General features: G+C 42.0%; 1 protein-coding gene across 1 annotated transcript; it reads left to right on the top strand.

Annotated features, from left to right (window-relative positions):
- The first annotated feature begins 8 nt into the window (after positions 1 to 8).
- On the top strand, positions 9 to 11,433 carry HAUS2 (HAUS augmin like complex subunit 2). The gene is given in 7 exon segments (XM_084630126.1): positions 9 to 99; positions 102 to 265; positions 5,330 to 5,422; positions 6,953 to 7,022; positions 7,854 to 7,986; positions 10,840 to 10,948; positions 11,078 to 11,433. Coding segments are annotated over 7 exon segments (804 nt in total). The 5' UTR covers positions 9 to 23; the 3' UTR covers positions 11,237 to 11,433.
- Positions 11,434 to 13,258: the final 1,825 nt, after the last annotated feature.

Here is a 13,258-nt window from a genome sequence, read left to right as displayed (position 1 = left end):
CCCCTCGACAGGACACATCCAACATGGCGGCAACACAGCCGCCAGCGCCGCTCCAGACATGCCACACACAGCATGGCGAAGGGGGCGTGGCTTCGCCCCCAGCCTGAGCGGCGCGGGGGCGGAGCTTCCGGCGCGAGGGCGGGCGCGCGCGGCAGGTTTGGACGCGAAGGCGGCGATGGCCTGTTCGAACCCTTGGGACGCGGCTCAGCCCACAGCCGCGGGGCTGGTGCTGGCCAAGTGCCTGGCGGCGGGTGTGGTGACCCAGGTAAGGAGCGGTGGGGCTGGGCCATGGCCCCTCTCCCGGGGAACCGCGCGGCCCTTCCGCGAACGCGCCCGTGGGGGACCTTCGCCCCCGGGAGAGCAGCGGCTGCGCCGCCGCCCCGGTTTCCAGCTGTGGGTGTCCGGCCCCCACCGTCAGCGCCCCGAGTAGGGGCCATCTCCACAGCGGGCAGCGTAGCAGGCTCTGCCCTGGCCCGGCCGGGTGGATGACACCGGCACTCTCCAGGCTGGAGCAGGCCCCCGTCTGGCGTGGTGTGAGCGGCTACTTGTCCCCCATCCCCTAAAGAGCGTTACAGGCAGTGCTTAATTTGTGGCAGGACTGAGAGTCCTCTAGGCTTGGCAGGTCATAGCCCCAGCACCTCTGGGCTTGTTGTACTAGTTATGAATGTAAAAAAATTCCTCGAGCTCCCGCACCTCTTGCGTTACAAATTAAGCACTAAGAAAAGGCGGACTTATGGCACCTTAGAAACTAAAAAATTTATTTGAGCATAAGTTTTCGTGAGCTACAGCTCACTTCGTCGGATGCATTCAGTGGAAAATACAGAGGGGAGATTTATATACACAGAGAACATGAAACAATGGGTGTTACCATACACGCTGTAACGAGAGTGGTCAGGTAAGGTGAGCTATTACCAGCAGGAGAGCCCCGGGGGTGGGGGTGCGCCCAGACCTTTTGTAATGATGATGAAGGTGGGCCATTTCCAGCAGTTGACAAGAACGTCTGAGGAACAGTGGGGGGAGGGAGGGGGAATAAACATGGGGAAATAGTTTTACTTTGTGTAATGACACATCCACTCCCAGTCTTTATTCAAGCCTAATTTAATGGTGTCCAGTTTGCAAATTAATTCCAATTCAACAGTCTCTCGTTGGAGTCTGGTTTTGAAATTTTTTTTGTGGAAGAATTGCCACTTTTAGGTCTGTAATCAAGTGATCAGAGAGATTGAAGTGTTCTCCAACTGGTTTTTGAATGTTATAATTCTTGACATCTGATTTGTGTCCATTTATTCTTTTACATAGAGACTGTCCAGTTTGACCAATGTATGTGGCAGAGGGGCATTGCTGGCACATGATGGCATATATCACATTGGTAGATGTGCAGGTGAACGAGCCTCTGATAGTGTGGCTGATGTGATTAGGCCCTGTGATGGTGTCCCCGAATAGATATGTGGGCACAGTTGGCAACGGGCTTTGTTACAAGGATAGGTTCCTGGGTTAGTGGTTCTCTTGTGTGGTGTGTGGTTGCTGGAGACTATTTGCTTCAGGTTGGGGGGCTGTCTGTAAGCAAGGACTGGCCTGTCTCCCAAGATCTGTGAGAGTGATGGGTCGTCCTTCAGGATAGGTTGTAGATCCTTGATGATGCGCTGGAGAGGTTTTAGTTGGGGACTGAAGGTGATGGCTAGTGGTGTTCTGTTATTTTCTTTGTTGGGCCTGTCCTGTAGTAGGTGACTTCTGGGTACTCTTCTGGCTCTGTCAGTCTGTTTCTTCACTTCAGCAGGTGGGTATTGTAGTTGTAAGAATGCTTGATAGAGATCTTGTAGGTGTTTGTCTCTGTCTGAGGGGTTGGAGAAAATGCGGTTGTATCGTAGAGCTTGGCTGTAGACAATGGATCGTGTGGTGTGGTCTGGATGAAAGCTGGGGGCATGTAGGTAAGTATAGCATCAGTAGGTTTCCGGTGTAGGGTGATGGTAATGTGACCATCGCTTATTAGCACTGTAGTGTCCAGGAAGTGGATCTCTTGTGTGGACTGGTCCAGGCTGAGGTTGATGGTGGGATGGAAATTGTTGAAATGATGGTGGAATTCCTCAAGGGCTTCTTTTCCATGGGTCCAGATGATGAAGATGTAATCAATGTAGTGCAAGTAGAGTAGGGGCATTAGGGGATGAGAGCTGAGGAAGCGTTGTTCTAAGTCTGCCGTAAAAATGTTGGCATACTATGGGGCTAATGTGGGTACCCATAGCAGTGCGGCTGATTTGAAGGTATACATTGTCCCCAAATGTGAACTGCTGGAAATGGCCCACCTTGATTATCACTACAAAAGGTTTTTTTTGTTTTATTTTGTTTTTTTCTCTCCTGCTGATAATTGCTCACGTTAAGTGATCACTCTCGTTACAGCGTGTATGGTAACACCCATTGTTTCATGTTCTCTGTGTATATAAAATCTCCCCTCTGTATTTTCCACTGAATGCATCCGATGAAGTGAGCTGTAGCTCACGAAAGCTTATGCTCAAATAAATTTGTTAGTCTCTAAGGTGCCACAAGTACTCCTTTTCTTTTTGCGGATACAGACTAACACGGCTGGTGCTCTGAAACCTACATTAAGCACTGATTACACTCTGGATTGCCTGTGGCAAACGTAGACGTCTGCTCTAAAAAACAGATTGCTATTACAGGCTTTAGGAGAGCTAACTTTTTTTAGGCTTTGTTCTGTAGTTCTTGATCTTCTTTAGCTCCTTAGATCTTTTTTGAACATAAAAATAAAAAATGTTCAGAGGCTGAGTTAGAACACATTTGCTCACTGTGGTTGTCTGCTGTGCCCCCAGGTATTTGCTTCTGGATGGCTTTCTGCTACTAGGGTTTCATTTGCACAATATGAATGTCAACAGAAGGTGCTAGATCTAAATGGGCAGCATTGATTCTGCTTTTGGAACTTGGAACGTAGGGATAAAGTGTAATGGTTCCATTTATTCCTGTATCTGTACTGTCAAAATAGTCTAATAGATCTATGCCTCCACTTTCAAGTACTCCTGTTAAATTTAATCTCCCTATCAATCCTGTGCAGAGAGCCATGTGGACAGATGCCTGCACAGAGGTTCATGTTCAGGGTTACTATTTGTAGCTAAAAGAAAAGGAGTACTTGTGGCACCTTAGAGACTAACCAATTTATTTGAGCATGAGCTTTCGTGAGCTACAGCTCACTTCATCGGATTGCATTGGCATCCGATGAAGTGAGCTGTAGCTCACAAAAGCTCATGCTCAAATAAATTGGTTAGTCGCTAAGGTGCCACAAGTACTCCTTTTCTTTTTGCGAATACAGACTAACACGGCTGTTACTCTGAAACCTATTTGTAGCTAAGGCCCTTTGTTTTCAGTTTTTAACAAAAAATTCCTGGCTTTTACAAAAGCTATTATGCATGTTTTTCCAATTTTCACCTGAATTTTGGACCACTCAATTACATGGAAATATTGAGTGTTAAGAAATTTCAGTATATTAATTAGGTAGCTAGGTTTGTTAATAATAAATTAGTCTAAGTGTAAATGTTAGGCTGTCTCTTAAAGTAAGACAATGTAGCGGAAGATACACGTACATGTGTACATACTGTTAATGTACTGTTCATGAAATAAACCACAGCATTAAACTGTCCTTACTTAAAATACTCTTACTTTTCTCTTTGTGCCTTTTTTCTGTTCTCCCTTCCCCCAATATTAACCCTGATATTTTCCTAGAAAACTGTGAAGTTAATTTTGCACAGTTTTTCACCTGTTTTTTTTGTTGTTGGTTTTTTTTTTTGTAATAAACACTGACACGTTTTTGGGAAATTTTAAACAAAAAACAAAGGACCTTGTTTGTAGCATAATCTTGCTTGTTGCATAAGTCCTTTCACAATCACTTTATTGAATTATTTTTATTATTTGAATTATAGTAGCACCTGGAAACTCCAACAAAGTTGGGGGCCCTACTGTACTAAGAGCCATGGAAACAGATAGAAGAGACCATCCCTAAAGAGCTTAGCCCTTGTCTATACTACAAACTTAGGTTGGTATAACTGTTGCTTAGGAATGTGGAAAATCCACACCCCTGAGTGACAGAGTTATACCAACGTAACCCTTGATGTAGACAGCACTCTGTTGATGGAAGGGCTTTCCTCTCCTCTGCTTCTCGGAGAGCTGGAGTTCCTGTGCTGACAGGAGAAGGTCTCCTGTCAGCATAGTAGTGTCTTCACTAAGCACCACAGCGGTAGAGCTGCACTGGTGCTGCTATGCTGCTGCAGCACTGTAAGTGTAGACAGGCTCTCACAATCGGACTGAGTGTTCTTGGTGCTTGACCCAAGATTGTGGAATGAACTTCACTGTAACTAAGGACCATCCCAAACCTTACCACCTTTCACACCTTGCAAGAAGCATTGCTCTGACCTTGCCATCTCTAATATAAACACAGAGGTGTGTGTGAATGTGAATACAGTATATAAATTCCAAAAGGAACACTGCATACACTTCTTCCCCTAGGAGAGAAAATGAAAGAACAAACCTGTGGCATGTTAGTCACATTATTTAATACACTACTGGAAGTCGCTCAAGTGCTATGGTGATGAGCATGGTATAAGAAATTATATAGAATAGAATCTAAATAGACAAAAGGAGGAAGGGAAAACTGAGATATAGAGCGGTAAAGTGCTTTGCCTAAGGTGATACAGCACATCAGTGGCATAGCTGGGAATTGAACTCTGGTCTTCTGATTCAGTGCCTTCTCCACTAGCCATGCTACTTCCTAGTACATTGGTTTGGAGGGTTTAGTTATTTTTTTCCCCCTTAAAGTACAATGCGTGTCTTCAAATAAGATGCCAGTTATAATAAATCCATGTTTATGCTGATAGAAACAATGTTAAAATTGAAAGGGGAGAGAAGAGAGAAATCCCTCCCGGCTGTGTTTGATGAATTTCATTCAATTTTGAATGTTGACTGTCCATGCCAGGGATGACTGTATCCCTTCCTCTTGTTTATACTTCTAAAGTGTAAACTTCTGTCTTTAGGTGCATTCCAATGCCATAGATTTAAACAACAAATCTTTAAGGAGGATGCTCCCAAACTCTTTTATAAGGACTTTGTAGAATTTTTATTTTTGTAAGTCCATTTTTGTCCTTCTGAAATGTTTCCTCAGCTGCCTATGCAAGATTTATGTTTCCCAAATCATTGTTAGGAGAAACTTAATGCAACACATAGAAAGACCCTGCTAGTTGCACTAATATTCTTGATAACCTTGAAAATGTTCTAATTGCTGTGACTTCTTATTGCTACTGACCTGGTACCACCCTCTCTTGTTGTTCCTTAATAGGAGATGTTGGATTTATCTGCTAAACAAGCCCCATGCTTTGTGCACCTCACTGAGGTAGAGAAAATTGCAGACATCCGAGCTGAAATAAACCAGGTAAATCCATCGGTATCAGGGGTGCATATTTCTATATGATGGGAAAGACAACATGCTAACTGTTCTTTACCTTTGTACTGCCCCCTCCATGTAGAAAGCACATTTTTATGCTGTGTTTTTACCATTATATAGTAGAAAGCATAAAGCAGGCTGGAGAAGAGAAATAATATGTAAAATATAATGGCAGGTGTTGTTAGTAATTTAGTTTTTAACAGTTGGTAGCTTTGTCACAATTTAATGAATTACCACAAAGGAAAGAGAGACCCATATAAAATTCCTTTCTTTCATAATAATTGCAAAGATGCAACCCGTTGTATCTGGTGAACAAACTTTCTCTAAATCTTCTTGAAGAAACTGGGGAAACAGATCTGAACATCTGTTCTCCTCAGATCAGCAAACAACAACTGTTTTTTCGTGCGCTGTTGTATTTATAGGCAACTGGACCACTTCCACTTTAACAAAATAAGGGCGTCTCTACACAGGGAGCTATTCTTGGTTAGCTCCATGTGTGGATACTCTTATTCTCTAATTCTCTTTATACTCTAATTAATAAGAGTGCCTTATTCTGAATTACTTTAGTCCTTTTTGGAAGTGGTTTAAAATAATTCAGAATAAGACTCCCTATCCACACAGAGTTAATCTTAAAATAATCTTCTTTAAATTCACAACCTAGCTTATTCTGGATTAATTTTCATGTGTATACATCCCCTAATGGTACCTTTCTTACAGTTCCATTCCTTAGACTCCCACTACTGTCTAAACTGGCTGTTAGATTTAAGTTTTATGAGATGTATTCTGAATTTCTCTGTTGTTGCTATTGTCTGGTGGTAATGCTTAACTACTGAATTATCCAGTGCATACATTAACAGTGGGAAAGTCATGCCATCAAACAGCACTGCAGACAGCCAAATGCCCATTGGCTTAGCTGAAGAAGAGGTTAGACCAGTGGTTCTCAACCTATTTACACTTGTGACTGCCTGGCTCACATACTGCAATTAATATCTAGGAATTAAACCTGAAAAAGTTCCACCTGGTACAATATATAGCAGTCCATCTGTTTAGCAACACGGGGCATGTGAAGACATTAACCACATTCTGGACTGGCTTCCCATTGAATAAATCAAATTAGAGGTCTGTCCAAGATCACCCCTATGAAAGCAGCTGTGTTCCCCTGGAGCCAAGGAACTGTTTGGTACTCGGGAGAGATTTGTGAGTGTGAAAGCCTACTTTTGCAGGAACTGGACTTAGACAATGGAACTCATTCCCAGAAGAAATAAAAATGATCAGAAGCTTCACTGCATTAAGAATTAAATGCAAAACTCAGCTCTTCGTGCACAGATACTCAACACAACCATACAAACTAATCTGTTTTAAAAAAAAATTTTCTTACAGGCATGGAAGGATGAATTTGGTATTCTTATTTTGAATACATACATGCTCAGGAGGTGGGGGGATATCTACAGGTATATAGGTAAACAGAAAGTAAACCATATGAAAATCAAGTATAGCTATTTTTTATGCCTTTTGTAGAAGAGCCTGGAAACTGAAATCCTGGGACTGGAAAAGGAAACTGCAGATATTGCTCACCCATACTTCCTGAGTAAGTGGCTGTGTTCAGGGGAATAATTATTAGTTGTAGGCTCTTTGACCTGGATGTCATCAAATGTGTTTCACCTCCATTGAGTTCCCTGTTTCTCATCACCACCATTGCCCTTGTCATCCACTGGTGTGTAGTGGCCCCTGAGGCTATGATGGGTGGTCAGTCAATAAAGGGTGTTCGCACAGCAATGCAACTAGAACCTTCCATGTCACTAGTGACCATGTGTGTGTCCTTTGTGGTATTCCACTTAATATCTTAGGCCCCAGGGGGCAGAAGTTCTGGGAGCATTCATAAACCATTGTGCCCCAGCAGTGCTGCACATAAACCTGCTGCCTTCCCAATTACTCAACAGATATATATACTTTATTCATATGTAATGTCACTCAGAAGAACTTTTGGGATTTTATTTTGGTAGTTTCGGGCAAGATCACCTCTCTGCTTTGTCTTTATGGATCTTTTCTTCTTGTCCACCATGACACAACCCTGAAGGAAATTCTTGTTACTAAAATACTATAGGGTGCAGGTCATATAGGGATTTTTAGATGGAGCTACCAGATTGCTTAAAACCATGCTTGTTACTAAAGTGATACCTTTTTAAGGACTAGATGTCCTGAGCCTCTTTGGAACATATCCTAGTACTACTTCCTAAATCATTCAACAGGGACTAGTCTGGTTACTGCTATCCTCCCAGAGCCTGAGCCTGTCACTTGCACAGTGGAAAAATTGCTGGAAAACCTGAGTCAACTCAATGCAGAATGAGTTTCTGCTCTTGCTCCACTGGTCAAACAATTTCCAATCAGTATCCCTTTGATATTTACCTCTGTTATGTAGCTCAGAAATGCCAAGCTCTGCAAGTTATGAATAAACACTTGGAAGCAGTGCTGAAAGAGAAGAGGACTCTCCGGCAGAGGTTAATGAAGCCCTTGTGTCAAGAGAACTTGCCTATTGAAGCTGTATTCCACAGGTGAGTTCTTAGAAAATAGCTGTTAGCATGTAGCCTGCACCTGTATTCATGTCCAAATAAGCTACTTTTGCCTGACAATCACCCCTGGTAGGAGGAGCACAACTGTTGTATCAAAAAGTTGCTAAAGTAAACTCATGCTGCTAGTCAATGTGATGGGTTGCACCCACCCGTTGCCACCTGATGTACTGGGGTTTCACTGAGCCTGCCTTCTCCACTAGCCTGGGCTCCCTCTCCCTGTTTTGCTGATTTAGGCTTTCCGGCCTCTGGCAGCACACATGCACAGGTAGGGATGCACCAGCCCAGCACTCAAGTGCACACCCCCCCTTTGGGGCGTAAACCCAAAATAATATTGTCTTGTGTGTGTAGAAAAGTCTGCACAGCGCAAGCTCATAAAAATTTGCCCTCTCTATCAATGAGGAGAGAGATATGCACAGCTTCTTCCCCCCCACCCCCCCGATATGAATTGCACAAACTGGGTTATATTATAAACAAGAAATAAGTTTATTAACTATAAAAGGTAAATTTTAAGTGATTATAAGGGATAGCAAACAGAATAAAGCGGATTACTAAGCAAATAAAACAAAACCTGCATACTAAGCTTAAGGTGGTATACTGGTTTCAAGAAGTAATTTCTCACCCTAAATGTTGATTTTGGGCAGGTTGCAGAAATTCTTGAAGGTTAGCTACCCTGCTTGCAGCTTAAATCTTCAGGTGTCTCAGTCACAGACCAGATCCCTTTTTCAGCCTGGGTTCAGTACTCCTCCCCCTTTCCCTTTGTCCTTGTTCCTTAGGTGTTTCCAGCAGTCATTCTGGATTCAGCAAAGAGTGAACCAAGATCAACTTACTCTCCAGGCTTATTTAAGATTTACATAAGGCGGGAATCTTTTGTTTCCCAGTCTTGACCTCCCCTCCTTTTAGAGGAAATTTACTAGAAGTCCAAGATGGTGTTTAGTACCAGGTGACATGAGCACATGGCCTACTAGTGTCCCAGCAACGCCTCTCAGGAAGGAGAAAGATTAGTATATTCCAAGTCTTATTGTTTCTTCCTAATGGCCCATCAAGGCTGATGGCCTGTTGTCTGGTGGGTGTTTCCCAAGTCCACACTCAGTTGTAATTGTTACATAGTCAATATTCTTAACTTTAGATACAGAAATGATACATGCATACAAATTGGATAATCACCATGTGCATAACTGGTTGGAAAATAGTTCCTAGAGTGTAGTTTTCATTGGTTCTCAGTCGCGCTGGAAGGGCATAATGAGTGGGGAACCGCAGGGATTGGTTCTGCGTCTGGTTCTGTTCAATATCTTCATCAATGATTTAGATAATGGCATAGAGTACACTTATAAAGTTTGCAGATGATCTCAAGCTGGGAGGGGTTGCAAGTGCTTTGGAGAATGGGATTAAAATTCAAAATGATCTGGACAAAGATCAAAATGATCTTGTATCTTTCAAACAGATGTGTTTAAATTCTGGGTTCATATAACGCTTAAGTTGTATGCTCAGAACAAGTCTCCAAAACCAAATAACATTCTAGTGTAGTACCAAGTCTCCTTTCTTCTGTGCAGCTTGTTCACCATCCACACATGGATAAGCCCATAGATATATGGTACTGTTGGATCATATTAAAGAAGTTCTGTATTAAAATCACAAATGAGTTTGATTCCCCAGAGTTTAAATTCCAGGGTATTACTAATTAAGAGGTCTCTTGGTTTTTGGTACTGTTTCTCTCCCTCTATGTGTGAAACTTGCAAGCTGCTAATTGCGTTAGTACATTCGAAGACAGAGTCTGTTCTCAAAGCAATTCACAGAGAGAGAGACTCAAAGCAATACTCTAACAACAGAAACAGCACCCAGAGACTCCCCGCCCTTTTGTTGTATTAACCATTGTGATTAAAATAGAGATAGAGGATGTATGTGGATGGATGCTTGGTGTAGATGATAACTGAATGATCAGGGAGGTGCCAGCCTAAGAATCCAGTGTCCATCAGCTGAAGAAGGCGTCAAGTGGAAATAACCAGAGGACCCCCCCGGAGGGCAGACTGGAATCCACCCAACAGCCTCAAGAATGGGAGAACCAAAGAACAAGATAACATCTTGGAGCCGTCAGGAATGTGCTATCTGCTGATTGATTCAGCAACAGCATGATGAAGCAATTCCCATAGACTGGCATAGGAAGAAATTCCTATAAAAATAGACTCTAAAAAGTGAGAACTTTGGGGTCTGATTCTGCAAACCAACTTCCAGGAGCATCAGATGAGCATCTGACAAGGCCCTGCTCCCTCCTCATGTCCAGGCCACCTGGCCAGTGGCTTGGCATGAGCAACTCTAAGGCTGGTAACTATGATAACAACCTTGCAGAACCTGTGTGTGTGTGTGTGTGTGTATGAATGAATGAATGAATGTGAGAATAAATTTGAGATTGAATGGAATGTTATAACTATAACTAACTGCTTACTATGATTCTTTCTGTATTCACAATAAATGTGGTATTTTGCCTTTTTCCCTTTAATAAGATCCTGCTGGTTTTTATTTTATTGGTACAACAGTACATATTCTTCATAACTAGCCATGTCTTTCACTGGCATGTATTTAATTTACTGAGTGCCACCAAAGAGAGCATTTGCTGACAAGCAAAGATGATGATGCTCCTGCAGCCTGTGCCTTTATTGCTGATTCAGTTGTATAGTTTCTGCTGAGATTTTCTCTCCAGGCAGGAGGTCAGGAATTCCCACAATTGTTGTGGAAGGGGGTTAGAGGAAAAAAATCAAGGAGAGACAGGAATGAGAGGCTTAAGATTAAACTGTGCATCATTTTGAACAGCCTGTTTTTGGATTTCTTCCCCAATTAAAGGTATGTAGCAGAGTTATTGACATTGGCAGTGGCCTTCATTGAGAAACTGGAAAGCCACTTGCAGACAATAAGGAGCATCCCTCAGATACCCCTGACCATGAAAAACATGGTGAGTAGTGGAGGTGGTTCCTTTTCCCATCTCCTGTAATGCTCTTTCCCTCAAAATGCTACATTGTTTGATTACTTAACCCACCTTTTAGTATCTCCTAACTCCCGAAACTCCCATCTTGTATTCCAGGACAATGCTCTGGCAAAAATTAACTTGCTTGTGACAGAGACTGAAGAGCTGGCAGAGCAGATACTGACGTGGAGAGAGATGCAAAAAGGAATCCATTATGACAACTCCCAGATCACTAATGAATCAGATCCTAGCTTCAGAAGCTTAGTTTCACCATAAAACATCTTATTTGTGCAGAAGAAAAGATGACCAGTTGAAAGCTCTGTTTTTTACCAGTCCTGTGTGATAGCAGCAGTATATTTGTACCTTAGTCTAACTAGAGACTTTATGGTTGGATATCTCCCTGTTCTAGAAGGGATATTTTAGTTGGTCACAAGTGATTATTAAAATTGGACAATGATCTGTAAATGACAGAACTTATTGTTTAGGTGTAATTCCTCTTTGGAGTTTCCTGATATGTTCACACATACCTCCTTGAAGCAAGCCAATGGAACTGTCATACATACATTTAAAGGTAGAATGCAAAAGGTCTGTTTCAGTATGGCTAAAGCACATGATGTAATGACTAAGCTTGTTTCTGCAAGCATTTTGAGATCATATGCTATATTTTCTTTGTAAGTATAACAATTTTAAAAAATGTATAGTAGACTATAAAATGGGAGACTTAAGCTTCTGTGCACAATTTTTATTACAAAGTAGCCAAAACTACAGTAGCACAATCTGGAGGAGTAGTTCAATGCTCACTCATTTTTAAAGTATCTTCTGTCAAATGCTTTGAAAGTGAAGGAAGGTACCTATGAGATCCAGCTTTCTCTTGAAGGAGACTGTTCCCAGTGCCTCCCACAAAATACTCAGTTAATCCATAACAAGTTGTTCTTTACTGATTATTTAATTATTCGTCTATATAATAAGAGTCCAAGAATTTCACTCTGAAGCCTAAAATTTTACTTTGTCAGTGTAAAGCAATTGAAGCACCTAGAAGTGTGGTTGAGGGCTTATGTTCAGAATATCTCCAGATTTGAATAATAACTGGGATTTGCTGCCTGTTGCCATCCAGTTTTTAATTTCTCAGCCATTTTGACTTTATGAATTACACCTCTTCTACAGCAAGACATGCTATAGCACCTAGGATCCCCAGAACAAAAAAAAACCTCTCAAAGAACTTACAAACTAAGGAAGATCTTACAATCTTTGATTCTTGTAAAGTTACAAACACATTTGTGCTTCCGGTAACTTAGACTTTCCAGTATGTATGCCACTCTTCCCTCCAGTTCTTTAATGGTGTTGTCAGTGGAGCTCTGCAGCAGGTATGTGACTGCTAGGTCTTCAGCTCTTCTGTAGAGCTCACCCTCTGAACAGAATGTAAAACCTAACCACCTGTAGCTCAGATGAACGTCTAGGTATTCCATTTGATTTGTTGCCAGCCACCCCCCCCCCTTTTTTTAATTCTGTTTGAAAGATTAGAGCAATGCATTTGAAAGTATCATTTCCAACATTTAGATTTCACCTTCAAAATGTGAAGGTGAAATCTAAATGTTGGAAATGATATTTTCAAATGTAGATTTACCTCTCTGCTGGCTGCTCCAGATGCCTGAAATTATATACTTGCCCTGCTAGGAAGTTCTGCGTGACTGCTCTTGCAGCTTCCCTGTCAGAAAGTCATTTTTCTGCAGGGAAGCAAAGAAATCTGCAGGGGACATAATTCTGCACACGTGCAGTGGCACAAAATTCCCCCAGGAGCAGGTGGAGAAGAGGATGCTAGCTTTAATTGTGCTGTTTCTGTAGATAAATAGGAGGTTTCACTCTACAAGGCTAAAAATCTGTTTTTCCACTACACTATTTCTTTATTACTAGTGAGGACAAAACCAGGGATAAGGCAAATGGCAGCTACACAATGCTTAACTGCCTTTCCGACAGATTTATTGCCTGTCACTCCCTCCCCCCACCCCTATTTTTTTTTTTTTGTATAGTCTAGCACTTTGGGCAAGAAAGAGGCAAAATGGAGGTGTTTCCAGGAACCGTTTAAGTGTTTACTTTTTTATATCCTTTAACAAACAAGTGATCTCATTGCCAATTACTGACTTCCACTAAAAAACAATTTTGAGACAGTTCACCCTTATTTCCAGTCTTAATCCAGATAAAATTTATAACCTCCTTTCTTCCCAAGGCCTGTCCTTTCCTCCTTCTTGCTGCCCAATAGCTTTCCATTGCACCTAGATTCACACAGGGTTTAACACTAGT

The sequence above is a fragment of the Lepidochelys olivacea genome, assembly GCF_965140295.1.
Source record: "Lepidochelys olivacea isolate rLepOli2 genome assembly, chromosome: 6".
Lineage (NCBI taxonomy): Eukaryota > Metazoa > Chordata > Testudines > Cheloniidae > Lepidochelys > Lepidochelys olivacea.
Note: the sequence above shows the minus strand (reverse complement) of the source record. Positions and strands in the feature narration are given on the sequence as shown.